Source organism: Periplaneta americana, chromosome 6, assembly GCF_040183065.1.
Source record: "Periplaneta americana isolate PAMFEO1 chromosome 6, P.americana_PAMFEO1_priV1, whole genome shotgun sequence".
Classification (NCBI taxonomy): Eukaryota; Metazoa; Arthropoda; class Insecta; order Blattodea; family Blattidae; genus Periplaneta; species Periplaneta americana.
The window spans coordinates 40,526,936-40,554,466 of record NC_091122.1 but is presented as its reverse complement, the minus strand read 5'-3'; the positions used below and the strand labels follow the sequence as shown (position 1 = coordinate 40,554,466).

The 27,531-nt window shown below is 37.2% G+C and overlaps 2 protein-coding genes across 6 annotated transcripts in view; both read right to left on the bottom strand.

Annotated features, from left to right (window-relative positions):
• AP-1-2beta (adaptor protein complex 1/2, beta subunit) overlaps positions 1–368 on the bottom strand; it is a 63,601-nt gene extending 63,233 nt beyond the window's left edge. The window contains exon 1 of the mRNA XM_069827977.1: positions 37–368. The gene's annotated coding sequence lies outside the window, so the exon portion shown is untranslated. The remainder of the gene's footprint in view (positions 1–36) is intronic.
• Positions 369–7,799: 7,431 nt separating this feature from the next.
• The window catches only part of Kdm2 (Lysine demethylase 2), a 104,044-nt gene continuing 84,312 nt past the window's right edge, over positions 7,800–27,531 (bottom strand). For all 5 annotated transcript variants that reach the window (XM_069827973.1, XM_069827971.1, XM_069827972.1 and 2 more), the window contains exons 12-13: positions 24,695–24,970; positions 7,800–10,718 (exon numbers count right to left, since the gene is read on the bottom strand). In XM_069827973.1, the coding sequence (XP_069684074.1) occupies positions 9,576–10,718; positions 24,695–24,970 (1,419 nt within the window). In that variant the 3' untranslated portion in view covers positions 7,800–9,575. The remainder of the gene's footprint in view (positions 10,719–24,694; positions 24,971–27,531) is intronic.

Here is a 27,531-nt window from a genome sequence, read left to right as displayed (position 1 = left end):
GCTACTTTTATTTCATGTTATCGTTATTAATCATACCTATATGATCCGATTGTTTTTCCAGAACTTCGAAAATTATTGCACTAAATTTGTTAACACTCCACGCATAGACAGATCAACAAAATACACCGCCGATCACTGATGACACCTACTTGCACGATGGCATGAACTATACGCCCCTATAGTATTACCAATATAGAAAAAAAAATAATATCTGTGCTAAGAAATTGTATTCATATTTCTGTACATAAGCAATGGCTCTAATATCTCTTCACACTTGTAGTCAATTCGAAGTTAAAGCTAGTAGACCTATATAATCTTTTAAAAGCACATAATTCCATACAGTGAAGTATCACCAGGGAAATTTTACTTCTCCATTCCTCCCAAACTAAAACTTGTCTTGGTAAACTTTGCCAAAGCGGTAAATAATTATGGCCGCTGCAATTATTTTCGTCAAAATGAGTTATTTCCCCAGTACCAATTACAATTTATGCTATAATAAATTATTTACTGCCTTGCCGAAGAAGTTCACATTGCGTTATTCTCCTCTTTAGGTCTATAATAATTTTTGTTAATCCGTAATGTTATTGTTTTGCTATGTACAGTACTTGTCCCGAGCCGTGGCCTAAGGCATCCTGCCTGAGACTCACGTTACGGAATGCGCGCTGGTTCTAGTCCTCATGGGAGAAGAAATTTTCTCAAGACATTTCGCCAGTGTATGGGACCGGTGCCCACCCAGCACCACTTGGAAAGTTACGATAGGTAGCGAAATCCGGTTACGCAAGCCAGCTATAACGGCTGGGGGGGGGGGCTCATCGTGCTAACCACACGATACCTCCATTCAGGTTGGATGATCGTCCACCTCTGCTTAGGTATGTGGCCGTGAGGCCAGCAGCCGGCTGGTCGGTCTTGGCCCTTCGTGGGTTGTAGCGCCACGGATTATTATTATGTACAGTACCTACCGTTCTTCGTAAAAATATGTACAGGCACGCTCGACTAGAGTGGACCATGGTACAGTCAAAGACAAATGAAATACTGTACTTCAAAATATAATATTCACTTGCCATGTTATGGTCTGTTATACTTACGTACTTTAGGAGTACCTGTATTAGTGTCAACTAAAATGATTTTTTTTAGATTTCTCAAGCAAAAGCCACTGACAGTATCTTAAGGTGCATCCAACGGTTCAACTTTTCTTACAACTTTACACATTCAAGCAATGCAGGCAAGATTGATATTTAATATTAATTAATATAATACGTAATGAAGATGACGTTCAAAACGACGCACCATGTATACACAAAATATACATGTACATACATCTTAATTGAACGCGCGTTTTAAACTTTATTCTTTCAATATTTTTCCCAGATTGAAAGCGTACGCGCATGGAAAACTGAACCGTGTAGATGCAACTTCACAGTATCGGAGATGACATTATTATTATTATTATTATTATTATTATTATTATTATTATTATTATTAGCTACCGGTAATTAATTAATTAAGGGAGATGGGTGAAACTGTTCATTTCTTTTTCAGGAAGAAAAAAAAAAGTCATTTATGATTGTCTGCTCTCATGCCATCTTTTCTTCGATCTTCCTGTTCTTTTGCTGTTTCTCGGTAGTTGATGATTTGTTTAGTTAATCTTTAATTTCTAATTCTGTGAACATGTTCGATCCATTTTGTTCTGCAATTACTGACATGTTCTAACATGAGATGGTTTTAATTTTTTTTAATTTTTTTTAGTATTTCTGTGCTTTCTTGCTTATCCCATAATGTGAATTCGGCAGTTTTTTTTTTATCATGAAACACATTTCTTAAGTTTGGATTATTTTTAACGTTTGTTGTTTTAGGCTCCACATTATTTCACTTCCAAATAATAAGGTTGGTTTTACAAAACATTATATGCTCTTATATGTTTACATTTCTCGCATACGTGAGCTATCTCTCTCCAGACAATAACATTTGTCACAGTGCATCTCGTTTTAAAATTCCTTTGCAGAACAAAAACTTACATTTGCTCGGATAAAATTTCTGCACATTCAAAGGACAAAACTAAAATTCTTTCAATCATTTATTATCATAATACACTGTTCTCTTATATTGGAAATGTTGCTATTAAATGTTTCACTTTTTTTTTTTTCGAAAAGAAAGCAAAAACGAGCAAAATTATATTAAAGGTTTTTGTTCGAAACATCTCAAAGAATAACCCCTTGAAATTAATAACATTACATGCGGTTCACTCTGTACTCATACAGTGGTTGTCCGATAGCTCTTTAATGAATAAAAATCATTCATATGTATGCATGAATGTGTCATGGCCGTAATGTATGGATTTAATTTTAATGCACAACTAAACCTTATAGTGTGTGGATGTTTCGTTAAAAATGACTTCTTCAACATTCTTAAGATTCTAATGTACGGTTGGGGTGACCTATTGCATTGAATCAGTCTTTATTATAGGGTTTTATTCCATTTTCTTTTTCTAAAATCAATTGAAACTGCTACTGCATTCGTCTCACTTAAATACACCTTTATGCTGAAAAAGGACATTACTCCAAGTATTTATTCAGGTCTACACAGTCTTCACAATATTTACAGCACTTCTGAAAGAGCCTATTCTGGAATAAGGTCATGTTTATTGGTATGATTGCTGTTGTAATTTTGGAATAAAGCACTTTTAAAAATTACTGATTCAATTGTTCAAACTCCCAAACAATCTTAGCAGGAAAATCGTAGGCAAGGTTGTAAAGAGGGGACTTAGAGACCGCAAAAGAAATGCAATAAAAAGCCAAAATTCGGGAATATCGACAACTTTACTTCCCGGGTAGCTCAGTGGTAGAGCGTTGGTACGTTAAACCAAAGGTCCCGGGTTCGATACCCGGCTCCGGAACAATTTTTCCCCTCGAAATTATTCAAATCAACTTTACAGGGAGTTATACCTGAAATCTTGATTTGCATAATACACGTCACTGTTCGTTAACAGAAAACCACAATTTAAGTCACACGGAGTTAGTGTGCACTCGAAGTTGGTTGCTTGACGGTTGTCAGCCCACTTTGAGGTCTGTGGATATAGAGGGAAAAATTGGATCAGTGTCGGTTAGAGTTCCCGGGTAGCTCAGTGGTAGAGCGTTGGTACGTTAAACCAAAGGTCCCGGGTTCGATACCCGGCTCCGGAACAATTTTTCCCCTCGAAATTATTCAACTTTACTTTTGATCTAGCTCGTTGTAAACTACTGTATATAAATATTATAAAATGGAACAATGTCCAATAGTAACGGAGTTACTAATCAAACTTCAAAAGCCTCCCGACTTCCGTACAAATAATTCAGCCTTAGGTTGTTGTTAGGACCTACTACAACTAGGATTTCGATTTCGTATGCGTAACAAAAGACAGTGATTACTGAAAAGAACAATTTGCTACGAAATGTTGAAAATGACGACCCGTCAGTCATATGTCTAGCATCGTTAGCCACGATTTAGAATTTAGAGCCTGTTAGTTGTACAGTTTAATAAATGTAACTAAAGTGGTATGTACTAATTATTTACCGGCATTAAAGGTCTACAATTATCATATTGGATAACAAAACCATATTACCACAGTCTGGTATATACAATCACGAAGCTCAATATGTAGTAAATATGCATCCTTAGATAGTTGCTAACCACTAGGATCGCTACTATCGCTTCATTACAGACAATGCTAAATAGTACCTGCACAGCCTATTGTTCCTGGTACCCTCATAAACTCAAGCTTCGTGACTGTATATACGAAACTGTGATATTACCATATTTATTATCTCCAATCCAGGTTTTAGGATTGCATTATCTATCCCATATAAAATTAATTGACAACACGGAATATACTCAACAGAACTATAAGATTACAATTATTAATTCTTCATTGTTCTATATACACCTTTAACACTTATGTAATCAACTGATTAACTTCATAACTCTTTACTGTGTTAATATGAGGAAATTACCTGGCTGTCTAATTATCACTTAGAAATTAATCAGGTAATTTCCTCATTATAAAACAGTAAAGAGTTATAAAATTAATCAGTGACAGTTGTTTATAGGCCTATAATATGTAATTATAAACACAAAGTTATATTGTTAAAAAAAACACACACACCTCCCCCCCCCCACGCGGGCGTGCACGAGAAAGACGTGACAACAGTGCATCCCTACCTAGAAACTCCTATCCCAGTGACTGGTGTTAATTAATGAAATAAATCTCGCTTTCCTTTTATCTGCTGATGTTAACCTTTAGAAAACTTAAATAATACACTTAATTTTGTTTGCTTGAATTATATTCTCAATTATTTCTTTGCTTTCCTAAGTCACTAATATTTAACATCTAAAGTAACACTTTTATATCTTTTTACTGTTTTCACACTCATATCATTTTGGAACCATTTTGAGCAAAGTAAAACCTTTCTAGTTGCAATCCTTAAACTTCACTAACAGCTATGACTAACTCTTCAATAATAAACTGTCAATCCCCAAAATCCAGGCCTGATTGCGGACTCACGATCTTACTCGGACAAGTGACTGGATGCTCAATATTGTGTGAATGTCATCCAGGGGAAATGTACCAGCACATGGTCCAGTAAAAACAATTAGTCGAAATTCGTAATGTTAAGGATACGAGGATCGATTAAAAAGTAATGACAACAATGCTATAATTGTGAAAAGGCTTTATTATCAGAGAAAGACCACTTGCATTCTTCAATGTAATTGACTCCCCCCCTCCATGTTTACCACCTTCTGCCACACTTGTGGAAGGCGTCATACACCATCAAAGCGTCCATCCCTATTGATGTCCCAAAGTGATCACCCTCTGGCATCAATAATGGCATCTCTTTTGTTGTAATTCTCTTTCATTTTGGGGAAGACAGCATAATCACAAGATCACATCAGGTGAGTGTGGCGGATGTTCCAGTACTTCTCATCACCAGGAGCACAGAAGATCCGTCACAGCGTTAGCAGTGTGACTTTTTGCATTGTCATGAAGTATGATGGGGTAGTTTCCAGAAGGTGCCATCACTTTCCCTTTAAAGCTGGACGAAGGTGTTGTTGCAGGAAATTGCAGTAGGAGGCAGCATTTACCATAGATGTCACAAGCCACAATGAACATCACCTTCACACCACCTTGTGCAGAGCGCATTGTCTTAGAACAAGAAGAGCTGGGATGCTTCCATTTGATTGCCACTTCAAGTGTGGTTTGTATGAGCAAGCCCACATTTCGTCCACAGCGAGGATCCATCAAAGTCATCACCTTCCTCCAAGTAGCAGTTCCGTAATTCCTTGCAATTGCATAGCACTACCATTGTTACACTGCAGTGATTCAATGGGGTATCAAACATGCTGCAACGTTGTACAACCCAAAGAATATTGTTTAGAATGTGGACCACGGTCTTTTGAAATACATGTATCTGTGGCGCAGTCCATCACCGATAAACATCCAACAGGGAAGCAAGAAGCAGAATATTGTGATTGTCCTGAACAGCATTCCTACCTTCGTGAAACATCTTCACCCATCATGCCACTTACCATATAACACTGCATCACTACATGCTTCAGCAGACTCTGATAAGTCTTGTGCACTATGATCTCATGCATTTCAATTTTGATTTACAAATGATGTTCCAACTTCATAAACGCGTTCTTAAGGTGCTTAAGGTACTATCCTCCTGTATTCTAAGGCATTGCCATATCTGATTTAATATCGGACTACTGATACCACTCGATGCACCAGCTCGTCTGACCTTCAGTTCTCAGTTCAATAACATCCTAAGACTATCTGGTTTATGTAGCAGCAGTGTTGTCATTACTTTTTATTCAACTCTCGTATGAGTTGAATTTAAGTTTTAACTGTTTCAGCTAGATCTTTGAAAATTTGTAGAGACATGCTGCATTTAATAGTTTTTTTTTTTTGTTGCGCGAAATTTCATCTTATTTGTTCAATATTATGTGAATTATTAAAATTTTCATACATTTAAATTGTATTTTGAAAAATCACTACTCCTACAAGTTTCAAAACTTTTGCCTCAAATTTCCTCTACACAACTTCTAATCCCTGAAACATAACAGGCTATTCATTTTCTTCAGATTATTCCTCAAGAGCTAAGTGAAAAATAATTTTATATATTCAAATAAAAAAACAGGTAAAAATTACTGTCTAGCAGAAAAAAATATTTGCCCCAAAATCTTGTGGTTTAAAGAAAATTTTGATAAGATTTGTTAACTATGCTTTTAAGACCACCAACACAAAAAAAAAAAAAAAGGACATAATAGCAATATGCAAAATTGGACTGCAACATTTAGAGAGGAGCAGGCATTTAAAAAGCCACTCAGAGTGTGCAACATTGATTGAAGAGGTCAATTTGTATGAAAATTTTGTGGAGAGGTTCTTTGAACCATATACAATTCTTTAATGTTGAAAACCAAAAAATCTTAATTTTTGCATCAAAATTGACAAAATTTCACCTCAATGTATCCTGAAGTTACCGGTCACACATCACTACCTTTGCAGCACTGCAGTACAAAAAACTGTGCAACTCTCATACTGTGATGTGTGAACAACAGTGCAACCCGAAAAGTAGCGGCTGCTGTCCGCTACTTTTTCATGCTGCATGCAACTTAAAAGTAGCGACGTGTGGACAGGGTTCTCAGGGTTGCAGCCACAGCATTTTTGATATCTATTTTGTTAAAACTTTTGCAGCAGTTGCAACTAGTGTTGACACCAAATGTGCCAATGATACTTTATTGCTTGGATATATGAAATAGGTTCATAAATAAGGGAAATTAATTAAACATCCAATGATGTGAAATAGTATATTACGATACAAGTTTGGGAAGTGCATTTTAAAAAATCGCGGAAAAGTTTGGAAAACTCGCCTGCTCGTTTTTCAATTTCCGATATTTTATAATGCACTTCACAAACGTATATTATACAGTATTTTTTACACGATAACATATTTTGAAAAATCTTAATATACAATATTATGAACAGCTGACTGAAGGTTAGCAGTCTGGCCAACGTACAAACTTCACCATCAACTTCAATGTGGAGTAAAAATGATTCAGGTACTTGTAATATTTGGTGTTCAATTGAAATAATTTTTATTTATTTTAGTTAGGTGCAGTTTGAATTGTTTAAATAAAGTTCAATACATTCCAAATGCAGTGATTTGTTTTGTATAATCTTTTGCGTATGAATTTTACATGCATTGTAGGAGTGTAGCATACATAGAAGGCAGTGGTTTTCATTACAACTCTAGACAGTTATCTGTAATATTTCAACATACCTATATTTATCGAAAAAAAAAAATAAATAAAAAATTATTGGATTAACAATATTTTCACCGTTACAATTACACTAAATATAAACATTTACATAGAGATAAAAAAAATTTTACAGGAGAAAAAGTTCGTCCAAAGGGCTGGACTCTGGAAGAGTACCCAAAACGCTCATTGCATTTCCGCGTTGAATAGCAATACTTAAGTGTTGACGCAAATAAGTAGTGCAACGGCGATCACCAGTAATGGAGATCAAAATTTGGCCGATTTGAGATACCAAAACTTTAGCGTCATTTATCTAGGTTGGCAATTCTGAATTCAGTAAAATCAACTTTCAATCGTGCCAGCCATTTGCTGTGATGATGAAAAAATACACTATCGTGCAAAAAATATTTTACACCCATCAAACAATATAAAGTTCATATCAGTACATTAAAATCTTATGATCTGACGAGGGATCTAATATAAAATGTCACATTAATACAGAGTCATACTGTAATTAAATATTTATTCAGTATACATTAATATCTTATTTGCTGACAGTTTCCTACAAGTAATATTAATACTGAAGCTACTTTTTATTTATTTTTCTTTTACATTTACAGTATTGTAAAGTGTATACAGTATATAGTTTTGTGAAACGTTTTGTTTCCAGAAATATTGTGATGTTGATGATAAATTTTCACAAATATATCTACAAAATGTACTCGTTTAAACAATCTTCCTTTTATTCATGTTGTATCTTGTAAATAATACAATCTTATTTAACCAGTTATGCATCTTTTATTTAACCTAATCACGCACTCTTGTCCTCTCATCCCTTTATCACACTTCCAAGCATAAAAGGAACTTCACATTGCACACAGATTCACTCCCTCTCTCTCCCACACTGGGCCTCTTTTGTACTTTTTACCACAATCCTCGTTTGGTCATGTAGTTTTGTAATTATTTTTACGCACTAGCAAGACTCTCAATTGAAACACACTCACTGATACTGATCAAACATCAGGCAAATTTATGGTTCAATCGCCAGTTGTAACCTAACATGGCCAGATGGCTGCTACAGAGGTAAGGGAAATGACATCGAAGTACATCCTTGCATGTAATGCAAAGTGAAGCGTAAAAGTCCATGTCTGCCTTTTCTTCAAAAGAGGACAGCTTATTGTTTTTTCTACTTTTTGTGCCCATAACAATAACTCATTGTCAATAAAAAGTGTTTATGTGGTTGTGACTGCCAATCACACTATATGAAAGATAAACAATCCTACAAAATCTAATCATCAAATCATAGTCTTTTCTTTAGATATCGGTACTGGAACATTTACGCTTCTTCATTAAGTAAAAAGTTGTTTCCAAATGCCAACAAATTGTGAATAAAAGTGGGGAGAAGGAAGTGACGTAAAACTCACGAGCTTGGCTCATGCTGTTCTTTAAATGGGTTTGGACTTTTAGTCCGTAACACACAGCATTTAGTCTATTCTCAAAATGGATATACTGCTGTGTCTGTTTATTATAAAAATGATATGACACTCAGAGAAACTGAAATATGTTGCCACAACCATCCAGCCATCATTAATATAAACCATATATATATGATATATATAGTTAACACTTCACAATGTCTATGATACTATTGTTAAAACCGCACTGTTCCGCACACTCGTTTCCATTTTCACAGTACATATATCTCCTACCTACAGAAAATTAAGTCTTAAATAGCCAAATATTTCAATAAATCCCTATTAAAAAGGAACAAAAATTGTATTAAAAATGAAATGACATTACGTATCAACAAATCTTCAGCAGCTTTCTTCACTTAAAATAAACATTACATGAAACTGCTCTCATCTTCTTTATTGTTTGATTTTCTTCAAGATCTGAATCAATACATCAGCAGTAGTGATCTCTTAGCAGTTATAAAAAACACTAATCATCATCCGCTAACAGATGTAGTGGATAGCAGTGATAGCTTACACTTGTCTCATAATTTATATAAAAAAATTGTTACTGTTATAATTTAAGGAATCCCCGATTCCACCGAATTATGCTAACAATGCGGTTAAAAACTTTGTTGTACCAATTCACGTGTTGTAATTTAGGAAGGATGAAGTGGTCATCTTCTACTTAGACACAGGGCACCTTGTTACAATCTCGTCACTTGTTAACTCGAAGGTACTGCTTACATACAAATGATACTAGCAAAACAAAACATGCTATTGCTGCCTCACATGTGTCATGACTGCACCTATAATTTCACGTCATCAGTCTCATGCTGGTGCTGGCCTCTTCGCTATAAGTTTTCCATCCATTACTTTCAATCCATGTCGACTCCTAACTGCGAATTTTGCGATGGCAGCTGCTGTGACATACGGCGTGTGCCGTAAGTCGACTCTTATCAAAGCGTCGCATCTTGCAAGATGGTCTAAGCTTGAATCTGTGAGAAGTCGACAGTTGGAAAGATTGAGACTATGAAGCGAGTTTATAGTTGCGGCAGGTGCTGTTGCAAGTTGAGCCACTCCAGCATCCGAGACTCGCTGACACCCGGAAACATCCAACTCGCCCAATCGAGGGAGGTGCTGAGTCACGTACCGCAGGGCAACATCAGTAATGTCGCAACCTGCCAACCGCAAAGTGCGTAGGTTTCTAAGCCGTGATTTCGTATCTACGAGACCTGGCCTAGAATCTGGTGGTGGACTTAAAATATCTCGAAGAGAAGCATCATTCAGTCCGCTTACAAAACTTAAGTCCAATGAAGCTAACGGCGGGCAGACACAAGTACGCAGCGCACTGACTCCTGCCCAACTACACCCCTGCAGAGATAGTTCTCTGAGCTGTGGAAGCCTGGCTACAAGCCAGGCTAACTGTCGTTTTGCTACACCACTCCAATCTAATGCTAATTGTTCTGGTTGACGTCTGGATATTCCAGCTAAGTGCTGTGCAGTTAGGTTATGTCTGTGCAATAGTTCCATTCGACGCCATAAACTCGGTTCGACAGAAAATCTCGCCCATGCCCTACAAACTAAAGCACATCGAGCCAGATCAGCAGGACTGAGATATCGGAACACGGGCAAGATGCAAGCCTTCTCCAAAGCAAGATTTGCACAGCCGGTAGTATTTCCTCCGATGATTCCTCTGTTGTTCGAACCTGGTGCAGGACGTACAACGTAACTAGGTCTCTTCAGAACTTTGCTGGAGTTAGCAGAGAGCTGATGCGCTAACTGAGTACGCAATGCCAATTTCCGTGGCTCTGCAGGACCACCAGTTCCGTTGTTATTCACATTACCTGGGCTTGCAACGCTTGAAGCCAAGTCCTCAGAACTCTGACTACGTTTTATTGCTATACTACCAGGTGGGGACACACTGGCTTCGTTAGAAGACAATACTCGTTCATCCCAATTTGATGACTGATTCTGAAACAAAAAGAAAAAAATGACTGTGCTAATTGATGTCACCCACACATTACATGTTGCAAAAAAAAAACATACAGGGATTAAAGTTGTTGAATATGCCTTTCCCATGATTCCACATTAACCAAAGAACAGCTTCACATGTCCCATGAATATCTAACTTGTCAACCCAAAAACACATATTGCAAAAGCATGCGAAGGTAAATATACAGTTGAAGTTTTGTATCTCGAGAAAATGTATCAAAATGATGGGTACTATACTAGGCAGACATATGCTAATTAAGAACAGCGATGTTCACAGAAAATGAAGATATTTTGATAAAATTGACCATCAAACCAATAGACTGACGTGAATAATTTCAAGGAAAAAATTGTTCCGGGGCCGGGTATCAATCACAGGACCCTTCGCTTTGAGCACAAATGCTCTACCGACTGAGCTACCCAGGAACTACACCAGACACTGTCCAATTTTTCCCTTTATATACACATAACTCAAGTGGGCTGACAAAGTGCCAGAAACCGAACTTTGAGTGCACACAAACTCTGTGTGACTTCAATTGTGGTTTTCTGTTAATGGGCTACTCCATATGAAATCGATCAGTAAAAAACCTCGCATTTTTTTAATACTCTAACTTCTTCCCTATTAATACAAGGTGCTGAGGAGAGTGCATTTTCAAAAATATACTATCGAAAGTCAAACGGTTTTCGTATTGTTGAGCGACAAATTTAGCGTATTTTATAAAAATAAGCCTCTTTCAGCGCTCAGAACTCTGGAACCATTTACTGCAGAACATTGAATGGGAGCTCATTTTGAAGCTGACATTTGGTAGGTTATTTTAAGAAGTAATCCTTATTTTTATAGTACCTAGAGAGAGACAGATTATCTGGTTTTACTTGCTTTTAGGCTTTTTGCCAATTTGTAAAAATGTAAAAAAATATTAAGAAAAAACCTTGCATTATTAAGAGGGATTCGGCATTGTTTGCTTAGTGGTATGGAAATAAGTTTCGAGGGTATTAAATAGATTATTTTCACACGCCTGGACTTGAATGGCACAGTACCGCATGCACTGGCCGAGAGCTGAAGATAAGCAAGCGTTGGGCGTCAATTCACTCCTGTGTTTATGAAAACCTGTGATAAAGCTAGCACAGCCATACGCTGCTAGACGACACATCACGTGTTTATGTCTCCTGGCCTTGCTTGTCTCAGCTAGCTCCCACCTCACAGTCAGCTGGTTAGTTCAGGCGCATACTATTTATTTTCTTTATTTGATATTTTCAATACTTTCTTATCAACATGCCAGCAGTAAAAAATGTGTGTTTATTTGTACTTTCAATGCTGAATCTAACTATATATTTTTAAAATATTTTTTCCTAGGCAAAGGCGTCTTAATGAGGAAAAATCTAAATTTCTCCATTTCCATAAAAAGTAAGAAAATCTGTTTATATGTCAATATAAACTTTAATTTCTCAGCATCAAAATAAACCATGATTTTGATCATTGGGTGAAAGGGTTTCGGAGCTACAACAGTTTAAAGTTGCTAATTTTATGAAAATACGATAAATTTAAATATTTTTAATTTCAACACTATGAAGTTCTGATGCCTCAAACTTTGCACAAAGCATTGTATCACATTTCTCTACATATAAAAAAAGTTTCATTGTATTTAGAAATTGTAGGGTCAATTTTCTCTATATTTCGGTCGATTTGAGATGGAATAGCTCTAATGTACCTACAGTGACATATGTATTACACAAATCTGGCTTTCAGGTAGAGCTCCCTATGATCGATACCTGGCCCAGAAACAATTTTTCCCTTGAAATTATTCAAGTTTGCTTCACAGGGAGCTTTACCTGAAAGTCAGATTTGCATAACAGACTGACGTATTTCCATAAGAAACTGCAGTGTTGTGTATATTCTTTGTAAAGTAAGACATCTGGTACATCCAGAATGAATGAATGAAGGTAACAAGATGGTGTAAATACAGCAGCCCACACTGTCAGGTGTATTTCAACTTTTAAAGCTACAGAGTTGAAATTTTTAAGACATATAAGACATATCATGAACATAACCTGTAAATTTTAATATTCTAGCAAACAAATAGAACGGTAATTTTAATAAAATATTTTAGTAAAAAACATCGTGGAAAAAAAAAATGAAACATTGAGACTTATTAAGTTCCAATTTTTCTCGTTAAACTAGTGGAAGGATTTGAATTAATTTTTTTACACAGTCTACAGACACATTTAGGTAATTAAAATTATTGTCCATGGTAATCTGCAAATTAAATACTTGGGGGGGGGGGGGGAATTAAAAGAATTAATGTAATTTTTCAAATTAGAAAATATTAAATCTCATACCCAAATTAATACAAGAAAATGATTCTACTTACCAAAATTAAATGTCGTCTGCATAAAAAAAAAACATTTAATCCTTTCACTAGTTTATGTAGTTGGGACTGATGTCTTAATGTTTTCAGTTACCCTTCCCCACTTTACAAGATTTTTTTCTAAAATACTTTATTAAAATTATGTTCGCTAGAACTATTTTGTTAAAATTATTATATCTTCACTATAATATTAAAACTTACAGGTTATGTTCATCACAGTTTCCTTAATCTGGCTTAAAAGTTTCAAATCGATAGCTTCAAAACCTGATGATACAGAGCAAAATGTGGGTTGCTGTATTTTTTAGTATATTTACACTATCTTGTTGCCTTTATGTGACAAATATTTACAATTATCGTAATTAACATGTGCTACAGCTCTGCTGATAATGTTAACGAACTTCGGGAATGCATTACCAATAGTCATCAATGCATTACAGACATGCTAGGAATATTCAAATGTGGACGAGTGTTGATGAGGAAATGTGCTGATGCCTGCTTTATCAAGAACAGTGACCAGGTAACTTCCCCTGACAGGGAATCGAACCCAGGCCACCTGGTTTCGCAGCCAGACTCGCTAACCGTTACTCCACAGGTGTGGACTCGCTCCACATAAAGACGAGTAGCACCTCGTTAATTCCCATTGCATGCACCATAAATCAACCGCACATCTGTTATTTCAGCCCTTGTAAACTGTTCCAACGCTCTGCTCTCAATGAACGATAAAGTACTGCATGTTGTCACAGCATAAACATTGGATTCTGACATCAGGCGTGTTTACTGATTAATGTAATATTAAGCATGAGTCTTCTCTTATGATTGCTTCAACCCCTCATCATACTCTCCCACAACATTTCTGACTTCGACACCCTACACTCAACCCGGCTTGTTCGCTCAACCCCCTCTAAACGACATTTCATACAAGTTGAGAGGATGCGAAGGCATTTCTTTCCCCTTCTACTTGCACCTAGTCTGTCAGCGACAGAGATGGTACCTGTTACCTCTTATACCTGCACCCCCCCAAGCTGGACACACGAGAAAATAAAATATTAAATAAAGTACTAAGTAAATAATAAAATACAGCCATACAGATGTTTGACAATTACATGTTTGGATACATTTTAGTGCTGTTCATACAATATTTTCAACTAATAATTAATTAAATGAAGGAATGTCAGCTTCTAGTATGCATTTAGAGGGGAACGACACAGTGCAGACTGTCCCATTCTGTATGCCGTAGAGTAGCAAATAGCGGTGAAGAAAACATTTATCTTCTGCTGTCAGTAGCTTTTTAATGTGACAGTTGATTTTAACAGCAATGAAAATTAAATACAAACGCTTAGTGTAGATCTTAGCATGCAGGCTTTCACGGCCGGTGTCTAGTTGAAACAGAGCTTCCGGGCTAAGATGCCGTGGTCTACTGGTGCTGACGTTACCAGACGTTTCGTCTACTTCTACGGCAGACATCTTCAGTGGTTAGGTATCCTCGATCGAAGTCTTCTGCTCGGGATACCTGTAGCAACTGATGACCTGACTGAATGAGTGAGTGGGGGAAGTGGGAGGAGAAACTTTAAAGGTACGTGAAAACACGTCCTTTTTGCAAGGGGGGAGTTGGGGCTGTGAAAAACTGAATATGTGAGCTCCAAGCCTCTTGGCCACTTGTCTCACTTCGGGTTTCGCCGCCCAAGGAGCGCTAGAAATTTCTAGTGGGTAAGCCGAAAATGGACGTAACTGATTAGCTACAACATACGGGGGGGGGGGAGGAGGGGCAGAAGTACAGCGACCTGATCCGGAGGAGAGACGCGATGGAGGAGAAGTCTAGGCACGAAACGGTGATAGCCAGTTTGGCTGTTTGAAGATTCGAACGCGTAGGGATTAATCTTACAATAGCCAATTGGCGCTTTGTTTATTTTCCTCAGATCAGGAGACCAGCCAATTGGCTCCTTGATGACTCCAGTGATCTGTACAAGGGGACGATTGAACCCTGCCAGGGCCCGAGTTCGATGTGAACAATCATTAATCTTGAGCCGTCACCAATGTCTGGGGAAGTGAATTCAGGTCCGTGGCCCATTTCTTTTAGGGCTCATCCCGACATTTGTCTTAACGCCTTAGGAAAACCACGGAAAAACCTTAGGCAGGATGAGATGTCTCAATTTTAGAGACTAGCCAGTTGGCTCTTAGGTAAAATGACTTGATTCGATGGATGTAGACTAGCCAATTGGCTCTATTACAACTCCATCGATCAGCAAAACGGATTTATTGGGGACGATATGTTAGCTCAAGTTATTTAACCATCATAACGGTATTAGCCTGGTTGCTTGTCCTTATTTATAGCGCCGAGACTTGGTGTTCCATTGTCGCGGCGGTCCGCGCCCGTCAGATCGTGACCTTGCCACGGCCAGTCCAAGGTCACGATCTGACGGGCGCGGACCGCCGCGACAACGGAACACCAAGTCTCGGCGCTATAAATAAGGACAAGCAACCAGTCAGGTCATCAGTTGCTACAGGTATCCCGAGCAGAAGACTTCGATCGAGGATACCTAACCACTGAAGATGTCTGCCGTAGAAGTAGACGAAACGTCTGGTAACGTCAGCACCAGTAGACCACGGCATCTTAGCCCGGAAGCTCTGTTTCAGCTTAGTGTAGACTTCCGAAATAAAGATTACTGGTACAAATCTTAAATAATGAAATTTGTCACTGTGTTGAAAGTCAATTAGTCGAATATTTGTGAAATGGACAGAAGCATCTTCCCCTTCACTGATGGTAGAGAGTGTGAGTAGAGGGGAAAGCCTATCAACCAAACTGAAATGGGGTATAGAATCGGTAAGTCGCGAGCTGAGCTACACTGACTCTCTGACAATAGAGTCTACAATCTCCCTGCTCCTGGCATCAGAAAGTCGCGTACTACAGTGTGTTGATCCCAAGACTCCGAGCTTGTTCTCGCCATCGGAAAATCGCGAACCAAGGCTTGTTAGATCCTTTGTTCAAGAGAACTAACCGTTACCTGATTCTTTATCTCCCGTTATCCTGTCAACCCCCCCCCCCCCCCTGCACATCGTACATCAGAGCAAGCCGATTTCCCCCAGGCACTCCCGCAACCCCTACCTCCCTCTCACACAAATATTACTTTACTATCATACATTGTAGCTCTCCCCCCACATCGAGGTCTAAGGACAAATTCATAAATTATCAATTCATATTCGAAAAACTCTTTCCCCTACTTCTTGAACCGAGGAAAAATAGCTAATCTTTTTCTTGTTGTTAATAAACAAATATTATTTGAAATAGTCTTTTCTTATCTTCATCATAATGTCGTATCGTCACCCCATCCACGAGTTACAGACTTCTTGTCACTTCCATTTCCCCTCTCTACACATTGACGACACACCATAGGGACATCAACGGAGACCGAGGCACAACAATGTTATAGAACAATTAAGGCAAACATATCAGTGGCGAATGCTAGTCACAAAAGTTAGGCTTGCTCTTTTATTCATAGGGGAAGATGGGAGGATATAATAATTCATAATTAATAAAAATAATCAGACCCACATAATTCATTTAAAGCTCTAAATCAACTACATGAATGGCATACATCAAATTTGATGACACTCAATTTAAACAAAAGTAACTACCAAATATTTTCACTCGGTAAAAAAGAAAGAGAATTCAATTATCCAATACAATGGCCAACACCTTCCTAGGACTTATGAATCCAATTATCTTGGAGTTATTTTCGATATTAAGTTAACATGGAGCAACCATTTGAAATACATTTCTGAAAAAGCTTGTAAAAGATTCTCCCTTCTAAAAAGACTAGCAGGAAAGAAATGGGGATGCTCTAGGAACACTTTGAACACTACATACAAAATGTTTATACAGCCAGTGCTGACATACTGCGGAGAAATTTTAATTACTTCACCTTTCATAAACGACATAGAATATGTTCAAAACCAAGCTCTCAGACTCATTACTGGTGGAATCAAAACAACGCCAATAGATTCTATGAGATTCCTCACTAATATTAACAGCATCAAAATGACAATAGAAGAAAAAGCACTGATTCAATATGAAAAACTTATCAGATTACCAGGAAACAATTGGCATTCATACAGTCCTCTTGTAGATTGAAAACTCAGAAAAGTTTCATATCCATTGTTCAAGAATTAAAACAGAAATTCAATATCCCGAATTTAAAAGAAAACTTACAAATTAAACCAAACCCTTTAACTCTATTAAATATAGAATATAATCTAAATTTAACAGAAGAAATACTGAAATCAGAAGTAAACACTGAAATACTGAAACAATTGTCTTTAGAGACAATTAATATTAGGTGCCCTCCACAAAACTGGCTTCATTTATACACCGACGGATCCTTGATCTCCAGAGAACAAGGTGCCGGTGCAGGTGTTACGTGCTGTCTCTTCTCACTTTATAGATCTCTTGGATATGGAACAACAAGTTTTGATGGTGAAATCATTGCAATAAGTGAATGTCTCAGGAATCTTCTATGCCACATCAATAAATTTAGGAATGCAGTTATATTGTCAGACTCCAAAGCAGCTATTCTATCAATCGTCTCTAAACACACACCTTCATCTCAAACAGCAGAAATAACTAAAATGCTCTCTCAATTATTATCACTCAATAAAAGAATTGTATTCCAATGGATACCATCCCATTATGGAATCCTGGGAAACGAGAATGCAGATGCTTTAGCAAAGAAGGGCAGCACTGCTACTTACAGACCTGTTACTAAATCTACGTATTACTCTGTGAAGAGATTTATTAAATCTACTTCAACAAACAAAATTTGATAACTCAATCCCAAGGGAAAAAATGGAACTCTCTGCATCAAAATCCACAGTTAATTCCCGATTTACCACGAAAATCGTCTGTAGCTGCATTTAGATTGGCAACAGGCCATGATTGTTTGGCCAAACACCTGCATAGAATTGGAATATATCAGTCCCCTAACTGCCATTGTGCAACTCAAATCAAGAAATGGGTTCGGAACACTCAAAATCTGTGCTTCAGTGGCTAGTCATGATAATATCTTTGAAAAATATTGGAGTGCAAGAGGTCAAATGACTTTATTGTCAAACGCCTGGCATTAGACAACGACGACAACAACAACATAATTCATTTTATAATTATGAAATCATTATGAGTCATGGATCATATTCGCTTATCAGGTGTAGAAGTTCGATATAATATAACAAACATGGCCAACAAAACAGTTTATTTGGTTTTTTCGTCCCTGCCAACCAATGCACATTGTTGTATTGAGATGCACTGAACGAGCGCACATATTCTCTATAATGTCTGTCTTCTCTTGAATAGTCCTTCGGGAAAATGGATTTAATAATAAGGTTTCAATAACACACAATTCCGAACTCATTGCAATACTTCAAATTAATATTTAAGAATTAATAATGCATTCAGCAGCTAACACATGCATTCCACTCATACAATTACATTGCACTCACAAATCACAGCACATTCCTGCTGTCAATACTGTTCTGTGTAATGTTATATGGTCGTTGGTGTAACTCTCGGATTAGAGCTTCAAACAACATATAACAGAAGCATGTGTGCCTAGGACGGACCAAGGAGGAAGGCACTTGCGCGCACATCATATTCTCGCTATTTCTACGTCTTTCCTGTAGCTCCAAGAAACGAGCAAGCGTTGCGATACTTGCGGTGTGAAACCTGCAGATGGTATTACGCCTACACAGTATTCCAAAAATCAAAACAAATTTTAATGTATGTAACGCCACTTTGAGAAATACACATTCTACGAAAATATTGGGCTTGTGCAGCAAGCATAGCATGCCCTGAGAAATCGCCCCTGAAACATATCATCTGCAAAATTTATTATTAACATTTAGAAGTCACAGCATTGATATCTGGAATTGATATTAGGATAATATAATTACAAAGATGTGTTTACAAAATTATTAACCCCTTCCCTGTTTAACAGTGACATATAATTCAGGCCTACACATCTGACAACAAATATTATGTAATATAATACTTCTTTTTCCCTTTTGAGGAGGGCCCGAAGGCTTATACCCCAGCCTAAGGCTTACTGTTCTGAGCTCCTTATTCTAGGATGACTATTCGAAGTCCTTAAGATTGCATTCCTGCGAGTACATTATTCACTGCTTGGTACCATCTTATCAATTCAGCTACAGCATTCAGGTCTGATGGAGTCTCCATGCTGATATTCTGCAGCCTCCTCAAATCGATGGCATCTATTCGTAAATCACGTACTACATCCTGCTGCCACCTATATAGACCTGAAGATCGCAGCACCATAGATATAGTGATTCACCACAGTGCCATCTGTCGAGGGAGATACACAGCTTTGGTAGCGCCCTGATCTGCCATACGCCACTGTGAAAGTCTCTCTGACTCACTGAGATCTATACAGCTTCCCCAGACAGATGACATCTGTAGGTGAATCACAGTAACACGTCTGCATCTCCTGGTTGATCTGAAACTATTGAAGATGATAGATGAATTTGAAATTATTAATGAAAACGAAATTAGTCCAAGGTCCAACACCGAAAGTTAACCCAGCAATTCTGCTTCAGGTGGTTGAGGGGGGGAAAACTTCGGGGAAAAAACTCAATCAAGTAAACTTGTCTCAACCAGGATTTGAATCTGAGCTCGCTCGTTTAAGTGTTGAGAGCAAAACTGGCACTATTCACTATCAGCAACAAATGAAATAGAGTACTGATCTTCTGGTGAGCATATGTATATATTCCTGTATATGTATACATTCCTCTTAAACTTGTTTTCATTACTGAACTGAATTTTTAAAGGAAACATTTTATGATATATACAAATATACGATGAACATACATATTTAATTTCTTTGCATTAGTTAACAATGTTCAATCTCTTTTGTCTGTAAAAATAAAAAGGTAGGTCATCTAATGCAATGTTAAACACAGGATTTTGGGTGTTCTGTATTGGGTCTATACAAGACAAGAATTTTTGGCCCTAATATTCTCCATTGAGATCGTAACAGGCCAAAAGACCTAATACTTGCAAAAAGATGATAACGATGATGAACACTACTGTTATTGCAAGTTATCTTGAATCTTATATCCCCTAAGTCCGTCTTTCGTACTGCTCGGTACGGCATGTACTCATCAACGTAACGACACGGCAAGGATGCCCCTCCCTCGGGTAACGTGACTCTTTTCAGAAAACGTTGGTTCTTTCACTTCACGGCTCTCTACTGTAAAAGAACTTGGTTCAATATAGACATTATCATCTCACGACACTCCGGTTTTGAGAGGAGAACATGGTTTCGTAGCAGGTTTTAATTACAAGAGTCCAGGGAGCGTAAGCAATTCTGCTCCTCGCAATGCCGAATGAGGGCAGAAAGACACCTGCTATGCTGAATGACAGTGACAGCCGTAAGAGAGGAAAAGGTAATACTGCTCCTCGGAATGCCGTGCAGGCCTAACTGAATTTTCGGTCATTGTCTGTATTATAATTAAATATAAAGAAATCTAATTACAATTGAAGTGTCCACTGCAAGAATGATGGATGTCATTTGGAATACATTTTGCAGGAGAAGCAAATGAAAGTTTGAATTGCTTAGCGCTCAAAGCTTAACTGTGATTTTCCGACCAAGTGCTCTTCGCTATGCTGGACAGTGGACATGGTCCTTTGAGTTTGGCACGTCATGTTTCGCGTCATGTGTTATTCTTATTGTCGTGTTTTCGAGCCTGTTGTAATTCTGTGGTGTTCATACTGAGTATCATTGTTAATCAAATTCGCACATGTTAATTCTGTGGTGTTGAGACTGAGTATCATTGCTCATAAAAATAACATTCGTGTGATAGATGTGAATGCAGACTACAAGTTTGTGTATTATAATGTTATGAAATGTTACGTAACATGTTTCGTGCTTATGTTGCTTAGACTGAATTCTTCTTGCATATAGTAGGATAAGTGTCTTTTAGGGAATAATAGTGCTGGTTTTAATTAATTTTGGAATGGTCATGAATGATAAAGGGTTAGCTGTTTCGTATTATCGTGCGTTTTGATGTATTAATAACAGAATAAACATGCCTAAACAGTTCAATTGTTCGGAGTGTAATAAAGGCTTTGACTATAATAGAAATCTTAGAAGACATGTATCAAAAGCACATCCTCATGTTTTAAAGATAAACCAGAAGTCGTATGCTTATGAGTGTTCTGCATGTCAAAGAAAATTTAATCACAATAAAAATTTGAAATTCCACGAAAGATTAGTTCATAGTACCGGCACACCTGAAAATGTTAAGGAAAGCAAATTGGCTTCCTCTCCTATACATCTGTCGATGTCATTCAGCATAGCAGGTATAGCATTCGTCTCTTTCCGGCCTCATTTGGCATTGCGAGGAGCAGAATTGCTTACGCTCCCTAGACTCTTGTGTTTTAATTAACCTGTAATGAGTAAGTATTTAAATATAATCGTTTGTACACTTCTCCTCTCTCATCCGGGCTGGGGAGCGGCAATGGCAGAGTTACTACAGCTATTTTTATACATTATATAGGTCTACATGACTTACACCTGCAGCTGATATGTACATATTCTTATAACAATATTTTACAGGCGTATTATTTGAATTTACATTAATTTACAATTATACACAATCCATATCCCTATCATTGCTGCCATCATTGCTGGGTCCAAAATTAATTATTATTTCGTCAATGGCATCATCCATTCGGAATTATCTTCTCACTCGCAGGTACTACTTTCTCAACAAGATAGAATTCTTCGATTGTATCCCGAATAACATGTTGATCAAGTCGTCCACTTCAACTTTACACAAGTTCTAATTCTGGAATGAAATAATATGTTTTGCAGACTATAACAAAATAATAACTTGCAACAGTAATTCATTACGTCGCTCTCAATACACACACTATTGTACATAACTTTTATAGCAATAATTTCTAATCATTGCATACCTATTCTTTCCCGGAGTAGTGTGAGGTTAATTCGGTTGTAATTCAGTATTATTCTTAATTCTCTTCATGGAACTAATACTTTTGCCAGAGTATTTAGCCACTCTCTCATATTCATTATCAAGAAGTTCCAGCAAACATTTATTTTGTTTAATATTTCCTCCTCGCAGCACTTAATTATATTTGCGATAATTTCTCTTTCTCCGTTGTGGATAACGGCGTTACTTTTTCTCCGTAGTGGTGTGATTTCGCCATAATTACTACCCTGTGATTGCTGCTCCATGTTAACACTACTGGTACACAGTGAAGGAAATAGTTCTATGTTTCTTGACAAGAGATTATGATGCGGAGCATGTGCAAACAACTCAGTTGGCTCCACCTACGTTACGCGCTTCCTTCCCTCTGCCCTTCTGTCCCCGCTCAGAAAGTTCAAGATAACTTGCAATAACAGTATGTACAATACAGGGCACCTGACAACTCTAATAGCATAAATGCCTTAGCAGTTCTTAAATCTGCTGTTTTGAAACTGGAGATGCACGGTGAAGAATACATGCCAGCCTATGTAACATAGCACATACACCAATATTCATGACATTTGTTCATTTAACTTTGCATAGACAGGCAAAATTTGACTATGCTATAATGTTGTAACATTCAATACCAACTTCAGCATTCATATACTGGGAACAGAACAGATTCATGTAGGCATTTGGAATGATGACGTGCAATTATATCATACTTTTCATAAGTTAAGAAAATACACCTTAAAAATTATAATATATCTGTCTGTTAAGCCATGCAAGTGAATTTGTATTATAGAAAGAAGAATGCCCATAAGAGTGCAAAGAATTAATCAATAAATTGTAGTGATCCCTTATGTCTCAATGGCATGGTGCTCAGTCGAAAAGATAAGATTTTTATGACAAATGTTAAATATACTTGATGCTTTGGTAATATCTGGATAGTTGAAATTAGGTTGTTAGATCGACAATGTTTGTCATCGTCTTTTATTCTTATTTCATGAATTTATTTACAATGGTACATACAATAATGAAGCAGATAAGAAATACAAAATGTGTTTTTATAATAATTCACAATTTCCAATATAGGCTTTATAAAATGTAAATTACATTAATACTCATCTTCAGAATACAAATAAATCAGGAAATTGGGAGATAGCAAATGCCATTAATATTTCTATGGCAAGAAAATACAATTTGCAATGAAACCTGTTTAACCTGCTTTACATTACACTTTCTTTTCTATACAAATAAACATAACAAATATTTGAATTAAATCTTCATTATTAACATTTGAAATAAAAGTAGGGTGGCACAAAATGCAATATGAAATTGTGGCTTCGAAATGAATTTCAGAAAAAATGGCAGTCAAGTTTAGAAAAAAATAAATAAACACTGAATTATAAAACAGAATGTGATTTTCTAAATTCCTTAATATTATTTTCAGTCCTATAAAACAGCAAAATGTGCTTATCTAATGGAGCTTTAAAGATCCCATGTTGACAGAAGCAACTCCCACTGGGATAAAACATTTAGTATTGCACCTCGTTACTCTACGATAGCGTGAAGTTAGCTGACCCTTAAATGATATCAGAATGCAAGATGTTAGTATAAGCACGATAATTATTACTAGATACCAGTAACTATTAAAGGTACGGTCACACGTCGGTACTTTTGCAGTGCTGCAGTACAAAAAACTGCGCAACTCACGTACTGCGATGTGTGAACAACGGTGAAACCCAAAAAGTAGCGGCTGCCGAACCTGCTGCTCGCTACTTTTCCATGCTGTGCGCAGCTTAAAAGTAGCGACGTGTGAACAGGGTTCTCAGGGTTGCAGCCGCAGCATTTTTGATATCGGTTTTGTTGAAACTTTTGCTGCGGTTGCAACCAGTGTTACCACCCAAATGTGCCGATGATACTTTTATTGTTTGGATATATTTTAATGTTAGATGTGATGAAAATAAATTATTTCTAATAGTTACTAAATGCACAACACAGTCTGAGCATATTTGCTGACGATATAATTCATTTTTTTAATTTGCTCTAGTGTAGTTTCAAACAGGAGGGTTGCCAACATTGATTACGTGAATATATTGTTGGTTATCATTTAAGTATATAGGTGTTTTTAAAAGCTTTATAGTAAAAATAATGTCAATTTCTGAATACTAGATACAACAGAAAAGCAAATAATAGATAAGGAAGTTTTCGCATGAGTTTCTTAGTAATGCGAACATAACCACAAAATTTATATTGAGAAGTCAACACGGAGATGGAAACCTGCAGCATGACTGCGGCTGCAAAAGTAGCGCCTTGTGTGTGAACAGACTCGCAACCTCCAGTTGCAACTTTTGCTGCACTCGGGTTGCGCAGCACGAAAAGTAGCGTGCAGCGCACTACTTTCGGCTTACGTGTGAACACGACACACAACTTTTGCAGCTGCAGTACAAAAGTTGCACTGCAAAAGTAGCGATGTGTGACCGTACCTTAAGACTCTCACTATAATATACAGATCTATTGATAGTACTGACAATATATACAAGACAATCCAAGCCATGCACCATTAGAATTTCTAGCTCATATTTCTCTACTAACCTCATTAAGTGCTTCGTCTGGCTCAATCTTTGGCCTCTTAGCAGGAATCGTATCTCCTCCAGTAGAGTTTGTAGTCTGCTGTGAGCTTGGATTGTCCCGTGGTGTGAGTGGACGACCAAAATCATCACATCCTGGTGTATTTAAAGCTGCTACAGCATCCATTTCGACTTTCATTCCTTCAACTTTAATTGCATCTAGTAATGCTGAATTTGTATCACTGCTTACAGACATTCTCCGAATATCAGAAGATTTCGCCCTTGCTCTAAAATGACGAGGCTGAAAAGGTTAAAAAGTTAAAATGAACAGAAGTTGCACAAAACAGCCAGCCATACATTTGCAGATGGCATGCCTAGCACAAAATTTTTATGTATAGCAAAATGTCAGTATAACGAACTCACAAGGCTACAGTAATTATATTTTTGTTACTCTTAAATTTTGTTAAACTTAGATTAATTAAATTTCCTTGCGAAGTTATTTAATTGTCCAGAATTACCCATAAAAATACTCCAGTTATATACTGATATATCCCAACTTTAATAAGAATCAATTATTTTAATGATCATATTCAATAACCGAATTATTCTTGCAGATCACACATTTCCGACCAACATGACTTTTTAAGGAGAAGAAATAACATTTTTAAGGGCAAAAGGTTAAATGGGATTCAGCTCTCAACCCTGTCAAGAATACAAGGCGGATTTATCAACTCTTACCCACTTCTAAGCCCTTTTCATCAGCTTCTGAAGTGATGTGCATGGTGCAAATTACGTAACATACACTGATAACAATATTGCAAAAATCATGCAAGTCTGAATTAGATTCATTTTCTGCTGGATTAAGATGATTTCGGACAAAAATGCGTCAGAGAATCTACTATGCTTTCTTACCATGCATTAAATAATTTAAAAGAAATGAGAAATTCCGTGGATTGCTCTCCAAGGATGTCATTCTTCTCCATGACAATGCGAGGCCACATACTGCTGCTCACACAAAGGCTTTATTGGACAAGTACACATGGAAAACTTTCGAACATCCCCCCTACAGTCCAGACTTGTTGCTGAGCGACTACCACCTCTTTCCCAAGATGAAGAACTGGTTAGCCACTCAGCATTTCAATAACAACAAGGAGCTCATGGACGGAGTGAAAACCTGAGTACACAAGCGACATCCTTTTATGAAGAAGGAATACACAAGCTAGTTCCACGCTATGACAAGTGCTTCAATTTATATGGCGACTATGTTGAAAATAGTGTCACTATCCAGGAACATTTTCCAGGCAATAAATAGTTTGTAACATTGTTTGTGTGTTTTTGTAGACAATCGGAAGTTGATTTTTGAATAGCCCTTGTATATTTATTTAACCTGTTAGAGATAAGGCCATTTTAAGAATACAATTACAATTACATTTAGGCAGCCTGGGTTCGATTCCCAGCTTGGTCATGATGGAATTTCTGGTGGAAAAAAAACAGACATGGGGTTTTTCTTGGGGTATTCTCTTTCATTCCATCAACATTCTTCTCCTCCTCCATTTCATTAATCATCTACAATAGTTAAAGATAGATTAGGGTGAAGTCATGGGGAGAGTATGGGTCTGTGATGATGATAAAGGATTTAAGGGCTTGGAGCTCTGGACCTTGGGGTTTACACTGTACTCTCTGTGGATAGGATCTGGCACTGTCAGGGCTGAGGTAAGATGGTATGCCTGTCAGCATCAGATTCACGAGTAGTATCTGGGTCACTTGTAGGACTGGAACAATCATTGTATATAAGGCACACACTGGGCCAGGACCTAAGTGCACATATCCATCCCAGGTACAGCCCTTGAAAAGCCAGTCAGCCAACACAATTCAAGCATCTCACAATTTATACGATGCATTTCTTAATTAATAGCAGATAGCGAACTGATAGCTGTTACTGGCAGCATCTGTCGTCATCTCAATCTGTTTACTTCCAGAAACACATCTGGCTAAAATCTTAAGTATATTGAATAAATTAAACAGTCTGCGCTTATCTAGTATTACATTTATAGCATTAACGTTTTCAGTACGTGTGTACCATATTCAAATGCGAATGCCTGTTACATTTAAATAGGTCTACTTAACTGTGGAATTGGAACATTAATGAACATCATTGATGCTGTTGATAAACTACAGTGAAACTTGTGTAATTCGAACGTTTTTAATTCGAATTATTCTTTATTTCGAAGTTTTCCTTTGTCCCCTTGAATTTCCTATGGAAACAGTGCATAAATATCGTCTTTTATTCGAACATAACTTTGTTTAATTCGAAGAAAAAAAAATCCAGAATGGACATGAGTTTTAGAATGAAATGTGGCAAAGGCGGAACGAGCCAGTACTGTAACAAATTGACCTGACCATAGGGGTTGGAGGCTGGAACCGAGAATGCATTGTATCTCCTTTTCGGAGAAAGTGGTCCCAGTGCGGGTTGACAACCCTTGGAGTGTCATTCACCTCGAAAGTACAGTTACCGTACTCAGTTAAAACGGTCACTGTGCATTGCTTTTCACAAATTGCGAAACCCCGATCTTTCACTTTCGAGAGCTAAGAAGATTCATTGAGGGACACCAAAATGTGCATGATTCTCTGTTTGATGCATTAAATAAACTGGAGGACTTTACAGTATCCCAGCAAATCAATAAAAAGAAGCAGACTAAAATCACATCCTACTTAACAAAGGCCTAGTAAGGTATGTTTTTTAACTACTGTATGTGTTGTGCATAAATGTTTACTAATTACTGTACCGTACTGTATTTATGTAATAGGCCTATCATTATACAGCACTATATTTTCTTGTATTATAATACCCTGTTGTCTTGA